The following is a 19,099-nucleotide window of genomic DNA, read 5'->3' as shown; positions in this document are numbered from 1 at the left end:
GACACCATTCACAGGCTGTCGCATCCCGGGGTGCGTGCGTCGCAGAAGCTGCTGGTCTCCAAATTCGTATGGAGAGGGATACGCAAAGACGCCCATGACTGGGCGAACACTTGTGTGGTTTGTCAGCGGGCCAAGGTGCAACGGCACGTCAGGGCCCCTCTGGCCACCTTCGAGGTACCAGAGCGGCGGTTCGACCACATTCACGTCGACCTGGTGGGCCAACTTCCACCGCCCCGTGGTTTTACACACCTTCTGACGATGGTGGATCGCACCACGAGGTAGCCAGAGGCGGTTCCCCTGACGTCTACCACCTCTGCGGGTGTCGCTCGAGCCTTCATTTCATCATGGGTAGCCCGTTTCGGTGTTCTGGCGGATATTTCGTCCGACGGCGGGCCGCAATTCTCGTCAGAACTATGGAATGCGGTGGCCTCCGCATTGGGCACTAAACTCCATCGTACTACGGCCTACCACCCGCAGGCGAACGGGTTATGCGAGCGGTTCCACCGTTCATTGAAGGCATCGCTCAGGGCCAGCCTTCTGGATGCGGCATGGGTCGATAAACTGCCATGGGTTATGCTGGGACTGTGTACAGCGCTGAAGTAGGATTTACAATCTTCCGTCGCAGAAATGGTTTACGGCCAGCCACTTCGGGTTCCGGGCGAATTCCTGCCATCACCTACACGGCCGTGGTCTGCAGCCGGTCAGCGAGAGGCCCACCAGGATGCGGCTCAGTGCTTCAGACCAGTTCCGACCTCGCAGCACGGTTTGCCTTCCTCCAACGTCTCCGTGGAGCTGTCAAAGGCTAAATTCGTCTTTGTACGCCAAGACGCCCATCGCACCCCGCTCGCACCTCCATATGCGGGTCCGTTCCAGGTTCTACAGGCTGGGGACAAGAGTTCGTGATCGACTTCGGGGGTGAGCCGGATCACATCTCCGTCGATCGCCTCAAGCCTGCGTACCTGGACCTCGAACAGCCAGTCGAACCTGCTCAGCCCCCGTGCTGGGGCCGGCCGCCGGCTACCGCCGCACCTACCCACACCGTGCTACCTGCCAGTTCGCCACCCGCTCAGCGTTTTCCTCTCCAGGAATTTAGGAGTCGGTCAAACAGGCTTGTCCGACCTCCTCTGCAATTGACGTTCCTCGTTAAAGACAATTCTGGGGGGGCGTATGTGGCAAAGCCATCAAGAGACTCTTGCAGTAACGTTTATAATTGTCTTTAACCATAGTTGTTACCTTTAAGTGTTTGCTCTGTTCAAACAGCGCGGGATCGATAAAATCGCGATCTGACGCGATGATGTCATCACGCGTGTCACGTGACGTTCCCAACGGCGGGAAACGTGATGACGTCATGGGGGTAGGGCGTTTCTGTCAGTCCTCGTGGATCCAGCTAGTGTACAGACCTGTGTGGAGTTTCTCCTGCGTTCTTTTGTTTGTAACTGTTTCAGTACATTAAACCACGTTTGTTTAACTGTCAGTTTCAACCGCAGTATTTTTGTAGTAGTGTGAAGACACCTACAATATAGTACATACATTGGCCTGGTGATATGATCCACAACTTACCTGAAAATCATCCTTTATACTACAGAAGGCCACTTCCGTAATATCACCTACCTCCACCCTTACCTCAGCCAATCTGCTGCTGAACCTTAAAAATGCCTTCATCACCTCCAGATTTGAATGCTCTCCTGGCCAGCCTCCCACTCTTTACCCTCCATAAACTTCTTCTCATACAGAATTCTGCTGCCTGTATCCTATCCAAGTTCTGCTCATCCATCACCCCTGTACTCATTTTCTCCCAGTCCCCCATCCCTCAAGTTTAAAATCCTCACCTTTGTATTTAGATCCCATCTTAGCCTCACCCTGCCTATCACTGTAACCTCCTCCAGACCTACAACTCCCCAAATTCTATGTTGCTCTACCTCTGGTGTCGTGCATTGTCCCCCTCCCAAGCCCAGCCACCATTACCCCACCATTGACAGCTGCATCTTCAGGCATCTAGGCCGTACACTCTGGAATGTCCACCGTAAACCCATTTCTCTAACCTGATCCCCTCCTTTAAGACCCTTTTTAAAACCCACCCCTTTGACCAAGCTTTTGGCCCAAAGGACTATAACTGAGAATCTGATAAAGGGACTACACTGGAAATGTTAACTTGTCTGTTCTCTCCACAGATGTTGACTAACCTACTGAGTGTCATCACCTCCTTCATATTATCTACAGACTTTCAAAACCCAAGCTAGGTGCCAGCTAACCATTACTTCTTGATTTCCTCAACCCTCTTAAAATCTCCCAAGTCTTTTTAACGTTGGTTGTGTCCTGCACTCTGGGCCTTGCCTATTTGTACAAGTTTCTTAATTATATATAGTGGAGTGATATATGGATATAAAAATCTTTGACCACCCTCCTCCCACCAATGTGTAACTGTGGGGAAGCACAGAAATATAAAAAGCAGGTTACCTGACTTGGCTTCAGTTGATGTGTGGCCTGAAGAACGATAATGGAGATGAACAGGGGCAGTTTGTCCACATTTTGCCTGCTTTAAACTGAAGAGCGGCCTTTGCTACCATAACAGACACAAGGGAGGCGCTCAGCTTGTTTTAACTCGTGCGGTCACTGATTGACATCCCAACTGACCACACAGAACCCCAAACGAACTGAACACTGCAAAGGGGGCCGGGTGGTCTCTCAGGTGAAGGGCCATCGCCCTGAGCTGCAGCCTGTTTGCTCTTCCCCCATGTGCTGCCTGGGCCACTGGCTCTCTGTTGCTCTTCCTCCATGTGCTGCTTGAGCCACAGCCTCTGTTGCTCTTCCCCCATGTGCTGTCTGAGCAGCTGGCTCTCTGTTGCTCTTCCTCCATGTGCTGCCTGAGCCACAGCCTCTTATTGCTCTTCCCCCATGTGCTGCCTGAGTCTCTGTTGCTCTTCCCCCATGTGCTGCCTAAGCCGCTGGCTCTCTGTTGTTCTTCCCCCATGTGCTGCCTGAGCCGCTGGCTCTCTGTTGTTCTTCCCCCATGTGCTGCCTGAGCCGCTGGCTCTCTGTTGTTCTTCCCCCATGTGCTGCCTGAGCCGCTGGCTCTCTGTTGTTCTTCCCCCATGTGCTGTCTGAGCCGCTGGCTCTCTGTTGCTCTCCTCCCATGTGCTGCCTGAGCCGCGGGCTCTCTGTTGCTCTCCTCCCATGTGCTGCCTGAGCCGCTGGCTCTCTGTTGCTCTCCTCCCATGTGCTGCCTGAACCGCAGCCTCTGTTGCTCTTCCCCCATGTACTGCCTGAGCCGCTGGCCCTCTGTTGCTCTTCCTCCATGTGCTGTCTGAGCCGCTGGCTCTCTGTTGCTCTCCTCCCATGTGCTGCCTGAGCCGCGGGCTCTCTGTTTATCACCCAATCGGCAGGAGGGGGCGGGGCTAGTTCCGATTGGGGTGTCGGTACTGCGCGTGCGCAATGCCGCGTTGTCAATCATCAGCCCGAAATTAACCGACTGCCATCATTGGTAAAAATATATATTTTTAAAACATGCCGAATCCCTATCGGAATACCCGGTTCAGTATTGAACGCGCGAAAAATTACATTTAAAATGGGCGCTTTCCTCCCATCAGCCATTGCGCCGGCCCCGGCCTGTTGCTAGGGAGCGGCCCGGGCTGGGTGTTCGTCAATCTGTCTGATTCGGAGGAGTGGGGCCCGACTTTCAGCCCACTTCCTCCCGGGACAATTATAAAGCGCCCGTCGTTCGTTTTTTGGTGCCGCCATGAGTACCATGTGCGCTGACACGATCCTGATCGTCTTCATCTCGGTCTGCACCGCCCTCTTGGCCGAAGGTGAGTGTGTCTCCTGTCGGCGGCGGTTGGATGCCGGCTGGGCCCTGTCGCCCACTCCAGGCAGCATGTACAGATTTGTTACCTACCCAGGCACCTGAGTGAGCGGGATGAACACTGGCAAAATAAAGAACATAGAAACATAGAAGACAGGAGCAGGAGTAGGCCATTCGGCCCCTCGAGCCTGCTCCGCCATTTAATGAGATCATGGCTCATCATCCAAATTCAGTACCCTGTCCCTGCTTTCTCCCCATACCCCTTGATCCCTTTAGCCTTAAATAAAGAACGTTATTAACGGTGGTCCGCTCAGTTGGTAACATTCCCCAGGATTTAATACACTTTCTAAATAAAGACTTGCATTTACACAGTGCCCATCATGACCATGGGATGTCCCAAAGCGCTTTACAGCCAATGAAGTACTTTTTGAAGTGGAGTCACTGTTGTAGAAAACATGGCAGCCAATTTATGCACAGCAGGCTCCCACAAACAGCAATGAGATGATAACCAGGTAATCTGTTTTAGTGAATTTGGTCAGGACACTGCTCTTCGAATAGTGCCATGGGATCTTTCATATCCACCTGAGAGGGCAGTCGGGGACTTGGTTTAACAAAAGTACTGCTGTCCCTCAGAACTACACTGGAGTGTCAGTCTAGATTATGTGCTCAAGACTCGAGTGAGACTTGAACCCACAACCTTCTGACTCCGAGGCGAGAGTGCTACCACCTTGGTGTAATTGTTATTGTGTCAGTTGTGGCTCAGTGGGTAGCACACTCAACGTGAGTCAGAAGGTTGTGGGTTCAAGGCCCACTCCAGAGACTTGAGCCCAAAAATCTAGGCTGACACTCCAGTACTGAGGGAGTGCTGCACTGTCAGAGATGCTGTCTTTCAGATGAGTTGTTAAAACCGAGGCCCCGTCTGCTCTCTCCGGTGGACATAAAAGATCCCATGGCACTATTTCGAAGAACGGCAAGGGAGTTATCCCCGGTGTCCTAGCCAATATTTATCCCTCAACCAACATCACTCAAACAGATTATCTGGTCATTAGCATGTTGTTTGTGGGAGCTTGCTGTGCACAAATTGGCTGCCACGTTTCCTACAATACAACAGCGACTACACTTCAACGAAACTTCATTGGCTGTAAAGCGCTTTGGGGTGTCCAGTGGTTGTGAAAAGTGCTACATAAATGCAAGTCTTTTTTATTGTAAATATGATCTGGGAGAATGGTTTGTTGCCTGGCAGTGGCAATATGTTGGCATTCACCACCAGTTTATTTCTCAGATTTCCTTCTAAACTTGTTTCTACTGTCAGAGTAGGAGTATAAACTTACCTTTTGGGTAAACTTACTTATTGGTTGTTTATACTGTTTGCCCCAGTTACCTAGAATGGAGATGGAGCTTTCGAAACATGGACACATGGCCAGAGCTTGCATCCTTGTCCTTGCCATCTAAGATATCCCATGCGATTACACGAGTGCGAGCATGGAACAGTGTTACATTTTCATATAGGTTTGCTTGGGGGCAAGAAACTTTGTTTTCACAAAGGTTGTGTCTGATGTACCAGAATTAAGTTCAATTATGAACAAAACTGGACAAGCTGAAAACACTGGTTGGGAGCTTTGATAATATTTTGACAGGAAACCAAGTGCCACTATTATGTGCAGATAATTGCCTGTGCTGGGGACTGGTGATAAATAGCATTGTGGGCCTTTTGTGAAGTGGAGAAAGTGAAGTTGTACTGGTGACTAAGTGACAGTTAGTAATGATTGAAGAGTACCTCAAAGGAGAAGGAGAGCAAATAGATGATCTGTGATGTCCCATGGTTGAACAGCCTATCACTTGCTGACCAGGCTCGTGCTTGATTGGGCACCTGGGTGAAGACAGCAGGGAGGAGGGTTTCATGGAACTGTATCCCATGACAAGTGGCACTTGGAGGAGGAGAAAACTACCATACAAAGTGCAAGAATTATTCTTTAAATACACAAAGTAAAAAGTGTTAAAGATCTGTAGCAACGTAAATGGTTAGAGTGAATTGTTTATCAGTGCAAGAGAATGTTGTTGCTTGTAAACTAAAATTGTGTGGTGTTGCTATAAGTTAAGTAGCTCAAATGTATTGAAGGACATTTGGTTCCACAGTATGTGCTGAAGTGAGTAGTAAATAAGCACTACTCTGATTAGCTTTTTTTTAAACTATGCCAGAGGTTTGTGGTTGGGTGCCATCTTAAACTCTGAGAAATGGATGACGAGAGAAAATCAGCAAAGAAAAGCTAAAGTGAACAGTCCATGTTGGAATGCCTTTTCTTGAAACACCTGGACAGAAAAAACATTATTTATTCCAAAAACTGTTTTGAGACTGAAACAGGTTGACAACATTTTAGCTTTAAATGAGTTAGTGAAATGCTTTCACCACAAAATAAATTGTTTTTAAAACCTTCCCAAATATATTTAAAACATGACTTACCTACAAATCTAAATTCTTCCATCTAGCCTAGTCTTCTACCTTCAGTTGTTGAGGTTAATTAACTGTTTGCCAAAACTTCAACACTGTAAAAGCATACTCAAACTAAATGGTTTCTTCTAGAGCACAGGTTTGCAAACTTTTCTGGGGGAACCTGGAAAATATTGACTTTTTCCAAAGGAAAATAGGGTTGTGATAGAAAATGTTTTTGTGTACGACAAAAGAATGTACAAATAAACCTGAAGAATACAAAATCTGATGATCGACAGACAGAAATTTGAAGATGTAAAATCTCCCTGGAATTCCTTCCTGGACTATTGTTCAGGAACCCTGTTTGATAACCTATGTTCTAGATTGAGGTTTTTTTCTCCAATGTTGAGATACATAGAAACAAGGAGCAGGAGTAGGCCAGTTGGCCCCTCAAGCCTGTTCCGCCATTTAATGAGATCATGGCTGATCATCCAAATTCAGTACCCTGTCCCTGCTTTCTCCCCATATCCCTTGATCCCTTTAGCCTTTAAGAAATATATCTAACTCCTTCTTGAATATATTTAATGAATTGGCCTCAACAGCCTTCTGTGGTAGAGAATTCCACAGGTTCACCACTCTCTGGGTGAAGAAATCCCTCCTCATCTCTGTCCTAAATGGCTTACCCCTTATCTTTAGACTGTGATCCCTGGTTCTGGACTCCCCTGCCATCAGGAACATCCTTCCTGCATCTAGTCTGTCTAGTCCTGCTAGAATTTTATAAGTTTCAATGAGATTCCCTCTCATTCTTCTAAACTCCAGCGAATATAAGTCCAATCGACCCAATCTCTCCTCATACGTCATTCCTGCCATCCCAGGTATCAGTCTGGTGAATCTGCGCTGCACTCCCTCCATGGCAAGAACATCCTTCCTCAGATAAGGCGACCAAAACTGCACACAATACCCAAGGTGTGGTCTCACCAAGGCCCTGTACAACTGCAGCAAGACTTCCTTGCTCCTGCACTCGAATCCTCTCGCTATGAAGGCCAACATACCATTTGCCTTCTTAACCGCCTGCTGCACCTGCATGCTTACCTTCAGCGACTGGTGCACAAGGACACCCAGGTCTCGTTGCACTTCCCCTTCTCCCAATCTATTGCCTTTCAGATAATCTGCCTTCCTGTTTTTGCCACCAAAGTGGATAACCTCACATTTATCCACATTATACTGCATCTGCCATGCATCTGCCCAATCGCCCAATCTGTCCAAATCATACTGGAGTTTCTCGGCATCCTTCTCACAGCACACACGCCCACTCAGCTTTGTGTCGTCTACAAACTTGGAGATATTACATCTAGTTCCCTCGTCTAGATCATTAATATATATTGTGAATAGCTGGGGTCCTAGGACCGATCCCTGCGGTACCCTACTAGTCACTGCCTGCCACTCGGAAAAAGACCCGTTTATTCCAACTCTTTGCTCCTGTCTGCCAACCAGTTCTCTATCCAAGTCAGTACCTTACCTCCAATCCCATGTGCTTTAACTTTACACGCTAATCTCTTATGAGGGACCTTATCGAAAGCCTTCTGAAAGTCCAAATACACCACATCCACTGGTTCTCCCTTATCTATTCTATTTGTTACATCCTCAAAAAATTCAGGTAGATTAGTCAAGCACGATTTACCTTTTGTAAATCCATGTTGACTTTGTCTGATCCTGTCACTGTTTTCCAAGTGCTCTGCTATTACATCTTTTATAATGGACTCTAGTATTTTCCCCACTACCGATGTCTGGCTCACCGGTCTATAATTCCCCGTTTTCTCGCTACCACCTTTTTTGAATAGTGGGGTTACATTAGCTACCCTCCAATCCATGGGAACTGTTCCAGAGTCTATAGAATTTTGGAAGATGACCAGCAATGCATCTACTATTTCTAGGGCCACTTCCTTAAGTACCCTAGGATGTAGATTATCAGGCCCTGGGGATTTATCGGCCTTCAATCCCGTCAATTTCCCTAACACCATTTCCCTACAAATACTGATTTCATTCAGTTCCTCCCTCTCATTAGACCCTATGTCCCCTGACATCTCTGGGAGGTTATTTGTGTCCTCCTTTGTGAAGACAGAACCAAAGTATGTATTTAATTGGTCGGCCATTTCTTTGTTCCCCATTATAAATTCCCCTGATTCTGACTGCAAGGGACCTACGCTTGACTTCACCAATCTTTTTCTCTTCACATATCTATAGAAGCTTTTACAGTCAGTTTTTATGTTCCCTGAAAGCTTACTCTCATACTCTATTTTCCCCCTCTTAATTAATCCCTTTGTCCTCCTTTGCTGAATCCTAAACTGCTCCCAATCCTCAGGTTTGCTGCTTTTTCTGGCCAATTTATATGTCCTCTTACGATAGCAAAATACTGCAGATGTTGGAAATCCGAAATAACAACAGAAAATGCTGGAAAAACTCAGCAGGTCAGGCAACATCCGTGGAGAGAAATTTGAGTTGACGTTTCGGGTCGAACCCTTCTTCAAAACTGGAAAGAAAAGAAAATGGATCGAAGGCAGGGCTGCCATTGGACAAAAGAAGTAAAAGAAACAAAAGAAGTAAAAGAGACAATAAAAGGTATTCGAAGCTAGACGAGATGGTAATAGGCTGAGATTAGTTGTGAAGTGTACTGGCAGGGCAAGAGATAGCTGCCAGGTGTGAGAGAGAAACACATTTTTCCACTTCTTTCCCCCCCCCCCCCCCGCCCTTTCCTTTTGTTTCTCTCTCACACCTGGCAGCTATCTCTTGCCCTGCCAGTACACTTCACACCTAATCTCAGCCTATTACTATCTCGTCTAGCTTCGAATACCTTTTATTGTCTCTTTTACTACTTTTGTTTCTTTTACTTCTTTTGTCCGATCGCAGCCCTGCCTTCGATCCATTTTCTTTCCAGTTTTGAAGAAGGGTTCGACCCGAAACGTCAACTCAACTTTCTCTCCACGGATGTTGCCTGACCTGCTGAGTTTTTCCAGCATTTTCTGTTGTTATATGTCCTCTTCTTGGATCTTATGCTATCCCTACTTTCCCTTGTTAGCCACGGTTGAGTCACCTTTTTTGTTTTATTTTTATGCCAGTGAGCCTAACATCAGTGTAGGGAAATTATTGGAAAAAATTCTGTTCCCATGACAAATCTGTGTAGAGCCGGAAGATGTAGGTGAGGTTTTAAATGAATATTTTGCATCTGTGTTCACTATGGAGAAGGACGATGTAGGCGTAGAAATCAGGCAGGGGGATTGTGATATGTGGTGTATGTGCCTTTAAGAGCCCCCTGTGTACTGTAATGCCGGTAATGGCCACTCGGGCTATATAAGCCTGTATATTGTCTTGTATCTGTTAGTTCACCTCCAGACTTTGTCCAGTAAACACCTGTAAACCAACTCCTGCATTCCGTGTCTTCATTAACACACGGATACAACAGTGGTGACGAATTGGAAACGGACTTACCTGCAATTCGGCAGCACCTCAAGGAGATCGATTCCTCAGACGAAGGAAGAAAAAAAAAAGAAAAAAAAAACTGTGGTTTCACCAGCTAGCCAGGCTGGTGGCAGGTACTGCAATAATCCTTCCTGGGCGGCGGGCTGGGGCTCGATCGGCTGGCTCTACAGCGGGGCCAAGCAGTGAAGGCGCAGGCAAACAAATACATTTTTTTTTCAGCAAGGAAGAAAGGAAAGCGCGGGAGGCGACATTTTTTTTTTTTAGGATGCCTAAGACTGGCAACATTACTACTTTCGATAGTGATGTAGAGGATTGGGCCACATATGTGGAAAGAGTGGAAGTATATTGCACAGCGAATGAAATAAAGGATGATAAAAAGGCATCGGTACTTCTAAATCTAATGGGCGCAAGGACATACAGGCTGTTACGAAACTTAATCACTCCAGCCAAACTGATGGACAAAAATTTTAAGGAGATTGTTGATACCCTACACTGCCAATTCGGGGCAGGACTGGCAGATTCTCTACGAGACAAATTCGTCTCCTAAGTGAAGGAACACAAAAAAGGCTACTTTCTGAGAAAGATTTGACACTGGACAAGGCTTTCAGTGTAGCTGTATCATACGAAGCAGCAGCAAGAGGAGCTGCAGAGATACAGCAAAAGCCACAAGACTTCGGCACCCATGAAATGACACGGGGTTTCGAGAGATGTTATCGCTGCGGCAGATCCACCCATGACCAGAGGGATTGCTGGTTCAAGGACAGCATGCAGGCAATGCGGAAAGATGGGACACATTACACGTGTATGCCGATCTGGAAACAAAAAATCCACTGACAGAAAAAAAATCAATAAGGAAAAGTACAGAAAGGTACAAATGATGACGGACAGTAGCTCCGAAGACCAGAAGAGCGATAGCGACTCCGGAAACAAGAGACTAAGCTCTCTCAAATTACATAATGTAATTGCCAAAGAAGATTACCAGACCATTTGGGTTACCCTCACGATAGCGGGGTCCCCAGTTAAAATGGAGCTAGATACAGGATCAGCTCTGACCGTCATAAGTCGACGGGATTACGAGCGGCTATTTCCGCATATACCTTTGAAAGACACATCCATTATCTTGAAAACATATACGGGGCAGAAAGTATACCCCAAAGGGAAAATAAAGGTGCCTGTTGTATTTATACGTTCTGCAAGATGGTGGTCCACCGCTGTTGGGACGTGAATGGATCAGGAAGATACGTTTGGACTGGCACTCCATTCAAGCACTGACGGTGACCAGTAAGAAAAAAAATGATGATGACATCATACCTGAACGATTAAAAGACATCTTGGCCAACGCCAAAGAAGTGTTCCAACAGGAACTAGGAACCTTGAAAGGCGTCATCGCCTCAATAAAGGTGGAAGATGCGGCAATTCCCAAGTTTTTTAAGGCAAGGCCAGTGCCATACGCAATTCGTCCAGCAGTCGAGGCAGAGCTGGAGAATTTGGAAAAGACAGGCGTGTTATCCAAGATAGATTGGAGCGAGTGGGCAACACCCATCGTCCCGGTCATGAAGAAAACGTTAAATAATGATAAATCTGAAGAACAGAGAAAAATTCGCATCTTTGGGGACTTCAAGGTGACTGTAAACCCAGTCCTTCACACGGTACAGTATCCTCTTCCGAGGATAGAAGATATTTTCGCCTCACTATCCGGAGGGAAACGTTTCACAAAAATTGACTTGGCACAGGCATATTTACAGATGGAGGTTGAGGAGGCCTCTAAAAAGTATCTCACAATAAACACACACAAAGGCCTGTACCAGTACAATCGACTAGTTTTCGGAATAGCATCAGCTCCGGCTATCTGGCAAAGAGCTATGGAACAAGTCCTGCAAGGGATTCCTGGGACTCAATGCTACCTAGACGACATCCTTGTAACAGGAGAAAACGACAACGAACACCTTGCCAATTTGGAGAAGTTGCTCACTAGGCTGAGAGAACGGGGCCTATGAGCAAACCGCCCCAAGTGCGAATTTTTCCAGAAACAAATATATTGTGGCCACATAATTAATGAAGAAGGGTTGCATAAGTCCCCTGAGAAAATTGAAGCAGTCATAAAAGCACCAGCACCTGAAAATGTCTCACAATTAAGGTCGTTCCTGGGATTGATAAATTACTACCATAAATTTTTACCGAACTTGTCAACTGTTCTGCACCCTCTTAACGAACTGCTACAAACGGGAGTAATTTGGGAATGGAGCGAGGACTGTAAACGTGCCTTCCATAAATGTAAAGGCTTGATCACGTCCAAGGAAGTTTTGGCTCATTACAACCCATCACTGCCAATCAGACTGGCGTGCGATGCATCCCCCTACGGCGTAGGAGCGGTATTGTCACATAGATTCCCTGATGGCTCAGAACGGCCGATAGCTTTTGCGTCACGCTCATTGAACTCAGCTGAGCGTAACTATGCCCAGATCGACAGGGAAGCACTCAGCCTGGTATGGGGAGTGAAGAAATTCAACCATTACCTACACGGACAAAAATTTACCTTGTTGACTGACCATCAACCCCTCGTCTCCATATTCAACCCTAAAAAGGGTGTTCCCATTATGACAGCGCAAAGGCTACAGAGGTGGTCCCTTTTCCTAGGGGCACACCAATATGACATAGAATACAAAGGATCAAAACAGCATGGGAATGCTGACGGTTTATCGCGCCTACCGTTGCCAACGGTAGAAGAGGCACCTACAGTAGACCCAGTGGAGATGTTCCACTCAACCATAGTGGAATTTCTACCAGTAACAAATTCTGCCATTGAAAAGGAAACGAGAAATGACCCGACTCTCTCGAGTCTACGATTTAACGGTGAAGGGATGGCCAGCACATGGCGAACCACTGTTGCCAGCATTCTCGCAAAGAAGAGAACAGCTGTCAGTGTGCCGAGGAACCTTGATGTGTGGATCCAGAGTGGTGATTCCACCCAAACTCCAGGATAAAGTGCTAAAGGAGCTTTACGAGGGGCATCTGGGTGGAGTGAAAATGAAGAACCTGGCCAGAGCGTTTGTGTGGTGGCCAGGTATCGATGGAGACATCGAAGAAATGACCAAGAGCTGCCTAGGATGCCAGAAGGTCCAAAACTCCCCACCACAAGCCCCTCTACATCCATGGGAGTGGCCCTCATCTCCATGGCAAAGGGTACACATCGACTTTGCTGGTCCATTTATGGACTCAATGTTCTTAATCGCGGTTGATGCACACTCCAAGTGGCCGGAGGTAATAAAGATGTCCTCCACCACCACGGAAAAAACCATCACAGTATTAAGGACCATATTTGCCAGGAATGGGCTGCTGGAACAGATCTGTTCTGATAATGGACTGCAATTTGTGTCCGAAGAATTCAGGAAGTTCTTAAAAAAACACCACGTCCGCCCCATACCATCCCGCCACCAATGGATTGGCTGAAAGGTTTGTCCAGACCTTCAAGAAGGCCATAAAGGCCATGGGTAATGAAGACATAAAACTTCAGCATAAGGTAGATAACTTCTTGTTTGCATACAGGAATGCAACACGTGGTTACAAACCAAACTCCCGCCATGATGTTCTTCAATAGAAGCCTAAGATGCCGGCTGGATTTGATCAAGCCAAACATCAGAAGGGACGTGGAGAACTGGCAATTTCAAGGCATGAATGAAAGGCCAACTAGAACCTTCCAGATAGGTCAACAGGTTTTGGCCCGGGACTACCGTACCGAGAAATGGCAGCCTGGAACTATTTGCACACGACTAGGACAGCTGATGTATACCGTGGACATTGGAGAAAGCATAATAAGGCGCCATGCTGACCAGATCATAGTCATCCGAAAAGGGACAACCTACACCACAACTCTATACGCCTAATGATGAAGTAGAGATACCCATAGTATCTACCTCCGATCCGGTGATACTGGAACCAGATGAACCCGACACTGGCATTCAAGCCGAATCAGCCTTGCCAAAAGAACCTACTACGCCAAAAGAACCTACTACACCACCAGAAACTACTACACCACCGAGGCGTTATCCGGACCGAGTCAGGAAGCCTCCAGAGAGACTGACTTATAATTGATTAACTGCAACAATGTGTAGATTATTGTTCTTGTAACATGTTAATTAATGATTACTTAAAATATTATGTACTGGTTGTCTAAAAGGGGAGGAATTATGGTGTATGTGCCTTTTAAGAGCCCCCTGTGTACTGTAATGCCGGTAATGGCCACTCGGGCTATATAAGCCTGTATATTGTCTTGTATCTGTTAGTTCACCTCCAGACTTTGTCCAGTAAACACCTGTAAACCAACTCCTGCATTCCGTGTCTTCATTAACACACGGATACAACATGATATACTTGAACAAATTAGTATTGAGAGGGAGGAGGTACTAGCGGTTGTAGTGCGCTTAAAAGTAGATAAATTCCCAGGCCCTGACGAGATGTATCCCAGGCTGCTATGTGAGGCAAGGGAGGAGATTGCAGGGGCTCTGACACAAATTTTCAGAACCTCTCTGGCCACAGAGGAGGTGCCAGAGTACCATTATTCAAGAAGGGTAGTAGGGATAAACCAGGGAATTACAGGCCAGCGAGCCTAACATCAGTGGTAGGGAAATTATTGGAAAAAATTCTGAGGGACAGAATTAGTCTCCACTTGGAGAGGCAAGGATTAATCAAGGATAGTCAGCATAGCTTTGTCAGGGGGAGATCATATCTAACCAACTTGATTGAATTTTTCGAGGGGGTGATTAGGTGTGTGGATGAGGGTAGTGCAGTTGATGTAGTCTACATGGACTTCAGTAAGGCTTTTGACAAAGTCCCACATGGGAGACTGGTCAAGAAGGTAAGAGCCCATGGGATCCAGGGCAATTTGGCACATTGGATCCAAAATTGGCTTAGTGGCAGGAGGCAGAGGGTGATGGTCGAAGGTTGTTTTTGTGACTGGAAGCCTGTGTCCAGTGGTGTACCACAGGAATTGGTGCTGGGTCCTTTGCTGTTTGTGGTGTACATTAATGATTTAGATATGAATGTAGGAGGTATGATCAGTAAGTTCGCAGATGACATGAAAATTGGTGGAGTGGTAAATAGCGAGGAGGGAAGCCTTAGGCTACAGGACGATATAGACGGGTTGGTTAGATGGGCAGAACAGTGGCAAATGGAATTTAACCCTGAAAAGTGTGAGGTGATGCATTTTGGGAGGACTAACAAGTTAAGGGAATACACAATGAATGGTAGGACTCCAGGAAGGACAAAGGATCAGAGGGACCTTGGTGTGCATGTACATAGATCCCTGAAGGCAGCAGGACAGGTAGATAAGGTGGTTAAGAAGGCATATGAGATATTTGCCTTCATTAGCCGAGGCATAGAATATAAGAGCAGGGAGGTTATGATGAAGCTGTACAAAACGCTAGTTAGGTCACAGCTGGAATACCGTGTGCAGTTCTGGTCGCCACACTATAGGAGGGATGTGATTGCATTGGAGAGGGTGCAGAGGAGATTCACCAGGATGTTACCTGGGCTGGAGCGCTTCAGCTATGAAGAGAGACTGGACAGGCTGGGGTTGTTTTCCTTGGAGCAGAGAAGGCTGAGGGGGGACCTGATTGAGGTGTACAAAATTATGAGGGGCATAGATAGGGTAGATAAAAAGGAACTTTTCCCCTTAGTAGAGGGGTCAATAACCAGGGGGCATCGTTTCAAGGTAAGGGGCAGGAGGTTTAGAGGGGATTTGAGGAAAAATGTTTTCACCCAGAGGGTGGTTGGAATCTGGAACTCACTGCCTGAAAGGGTGGTAGAGGCAGGAACCCTCAAGAAGCATTTAGATGAGCACTTGAAACGCCATTGCATACAAGGCTACAGACCAAGTGCTGGAAAATGGGGTTAGAATAGACAGGGCTTGATGGCCGGTGTGGACACGATAGGCCGAAGGGCCTCTTTCTGTGCTGTATAACTCTGGCTATGACCCTGTGATGCAGAATTACAATGACAATCAGTTGCTGAGGTGTGGAAATCAGCAAGGGACCAGAGAGCTGTATCACTATTGTGGGTTTTGAAATGCAATCAAACTAGTGACTGACCAGTGCTTGCTGGTTCAGTTTTCAAAGTAATAAGTGATTTTTTTTTTTGGTATCGGCACCTGTGCAAACATGATCCACAACGGTGGTAATATGATCTTAGACTGGTATACTTTGGAAAATGGAGACTTTAGTGAAAGATTAAGACCCTGTCAAACCTGATATCGTTGCTGTAAAGAAGGAGTATTTTAGATGCCAGAGTTGGAACATTATCATTTATTTTTCAGTAAGAACAGCATAAGAGCTGAATATCGAGGATACAAAATTAGCATCACCGAATCAACCTTTTTGACCCTCAATTGCAAAATGTGGGATGGATACCTGTTCTCTGATTGTTTTTTCTATGGCTGTTGGGCTAATGTACAAGTTAAGAGTATGAATTTGTGAGAGATTAATCTTGAGCAGCGAAAGACCCGTGGAGTGTGAAGAGCCAGTAGAGTGTGGAGTTTAGCCTTAGTCGGAATTCACCCATGAAGTACAGTTGACCTAAAATGAAGTGAGTGGTTAAATCACTAAGTAGTTATTTGAATTTAAACTTTTAAGAGAAAACCATATCATTGCATAGGGGAGGGGGAAGATAGCTAAAGCCAATGATGTGGGAGGTCTTCATGCATCTAGATGAGTGCACGCGCAGGCAATGTTATTAACTACTTGTGCTCAAGTTCAGAAGTTTCTGGGCTTGGGGAGCAGCTGGGGATATTCTTTCACAAAGGAGAGGCTGAAGGGTCCCTGGATTGTACATTCCAGGAGCTGCTCATTACAGAGGTAGAGCAAGTTAGTGAGGAAAGGAAGGTAATAGCCATTTATTGGAGCAGGAAGAGGAGTTTGGAAGCAGTGCAGGGATCTCCTGAGTGTGGAATTGACAGAGATGTTCAGTAATGTATACTATGGCAATGACTCAGAAGGACAGGCACAAGTAGAAGCAGAATCTATCATCGTTTTTGAGAAGATAAATAAATAATTGAACAGAATTTAAAAGGAGATATGAAAGTGGGGAATTCAGTCCATTGTCCCTGTGCTGGATCTCAAAGCTATTCACTGAGTCTTCAACAACTCTTTCAGAGAGCCAGAATGGACCAAATAGCCTTGTTCTGTGCTGCAATATGATTCTGCATATTATCTCAGACAACAAAATTAATTATTTTTTTTGGTATTATGTATTCTTGCCTCTCCAATTAAATAATATTTGGTTGTTTCTGTGTTAAATTGTCTTGGAAGAAATATGGAGGGGGAAAAAGTAAACTTTTTTTGTATTTTCAGGTATCACATGGGTACTGGTGTACAGAACTGACAAATACAAACGACTAAAGGCAGAAGTAGAAAAACAGAGTAAGAAGTGTAAGTATTAAACTGGGAAATGCATTAAGGTGCTGTAGAAATCACCTGGATAGGAATAACATTAAAAAAAATATTGTCTGCAAGATCTATTTTCTTATAAATTGTTGGTAAGTTTTTTAAATGATATATTGATCTGTTCCTGTGCCTCACACCATATCCATCTTGCTCTTGGACTTTTTCCTGCTGAAACTCTGAATAATCTCTGCTCTGTACCAGCCATGATAGCATGGTTGAGGATTTTGAACTCAATGTGTATTGAATTGCAGATGTGAGCAAGTAAATTGCACTCTTGCATTTGTGCAACAAGTACTTATCTTCTATAAGATAAAATGTGACTACTCCTTCCCTGTCCCTTTTCTCCACTATTGCCACAGGTTTGCCATATTTCTGACATTTTACAGGTAGCAGCACTCTGCTTATGCCCGGGGCTGTGTGAAACTCAAGTGGCAAAAGTGACTTTTCTTCTGTGCATTGAGCCATTCTGCAATTCGTAGTTACTTCTGGTTAAGTGTCTAACACTCATTCGCTACTTGAATCTGTAAAGTTGGCAAGAGGAGCAGGCATCACTTTGCATTTAGCTCAGACAATGAGTGATTAAAAAAAAAAACATTTATATATCTGTCTCTATCGTGGGATGTGGACAGTTGCTCTGAGAAGATGGCAGTGGGCCTTCTTGAACCACTGTGATCCTTGTGCTGATGGTGCTCCCATAGTGGTGTTGGGTAGGGGATTCTAGAATGTTGACCCAGCCATGATGAAGGAGTGATGATATACGTCTGTCAGTGTCTTGAAGAGCTTGGCGATGATGGTATTCTCACACCATTGCTGCTCTAGTCCTTCTCTTTGGTAGTGCTCAAGGGAGGGAGGTGCTGTTGAAGTAACCTTGGTGAATTGCTGCAGTGTATCCTGCAGATCATGTATAACTGGAGCTACAGTGCGCTGTGATGGAGGGGGTGGATATTGTTTCCACTGGCAGGGAGGGACACTCATTAAGCAAACTGCTTTATCCTGGGTGGTGGTGTGGCTGTGTCCATCCAGGTGAGTAGTGAGTATTGCATATCACTTTTGACTTGAGCCATATAGGTGATGGAGAGGATTTGAGAGGTGAGGAGTGTAATGTATATACCTTTAAGGGAGGAACTACTTTTTACAGCTCATGTATACTGTAGTACTGGCAGTGACCACACCTGTATATAGCACTGAGTAGTAATCTGTACAGTCAGTTCTAGAGTGAGCCACGTTGAGTAAACACCTGTTGTACCGTTCTCCTGCAGTCTGTGTCTTACTACTGACGGACACAACATTGGCGACGAGGCAAATTCGATCCTACCTGCAACTCTGCATCACCTCCCAGGGATTCGTTCCTGGAGACCAGTAGATTGGAGGTCAAGGCCAGAGACACTGGCGTCGACCACGGGCAACCGCCCAGTCATCCAGCAGAGACTCGAGAATTACGGGGGAGGCTGTTGAGAGCCAGGCTTGGCTTTCCAGTCGTGGTGGTCCAGCGAAACGGGCTGGCAACAGGTAGTGCGCAGACCCTTCCCGGACAGCTGCGGGCTAGAGCCCGACCGAGCGGCACAGCAAAGGGCCGGGCAGCGTCGACGGGAGGGGGAGAGAGAGAGAGAGAGAGGGCAGAGCGCACAGGGCGCAGCCAGTGTTCAGGGGCCGAGCAGCGTCGAGGAGAGGGAGAGAGACGCGCAGAAACCCGCGAGGCGCCGCCATTGCCACGAGGACCGCCGAGAGCGGCGTTGGCAGCAGCGCAGGAGAAGCGCGCAAAACCTACAGGGCGCCGCCATTGCCATGAGGACCGCCAAGAGCGCCGTTGGCAGCAGCGGAGGAGGAAGGAAAGCGCGGGAGACGCCATTTTAAACCACACCCAAAATGCCGAAGAGTGGCAGTATCACCGCATTTGACAATGAAGTCGAAGATTGGACTACATATGTCGAACGAATAGAGGTATACTGCAAGGCAAAT

The 19,099-nt window shown here is 46.5% G+C and overlaps 1 protein-coding gene across 1 annotated transcript in view; it reads left to right on the top strand.

Moving 5' to 3' along the window:
- The first annotated feature begins 3,581 nt into the window (after positions 1-3,581).
- The window catches only part of LOC147121790 (calcium load-activated calcium channel), a 47,651-nt gene continuing 32,133 nt past the window's right edge, over positions 3,582-19,099 (top strand). Inside the window, exons 1-2 of the mRNA XM_085982299.1 lie at positions 3,582-3,806; positions 17,048-17,125. Coding sequence (XP_085838425.1) covers positions 3,737-3,806; positions 17,048-17,125 — 148 coding nt within the window. The 5' untranslated portion in view covers positions 3,582-3,736. The remainder of the gene's footprint in view (positions 3,807-17,047; positions 17,126-19,099) is intronic.

The sequence above is a fragment of the Somniosus microcephalus genome, chromosome 3 (genome assembly GCF_052327205.1).
Source record: "Somniosus microcephalus isolate GS21.2 chromosome 3, FLI_Smic_1.0, whole genome shotgun sequence".
Lineage (NCBI taxonomy): Eukaryota > Metazoa > Chordata > Chondrichthyes > Squaliformes > Somniosidae > Somniosus > Somniosus microcephalus.
Note: the sequence above shows the minus strand (reverse complement) of the source record. Positions and strands in the feature narration are given on the sequence as shown.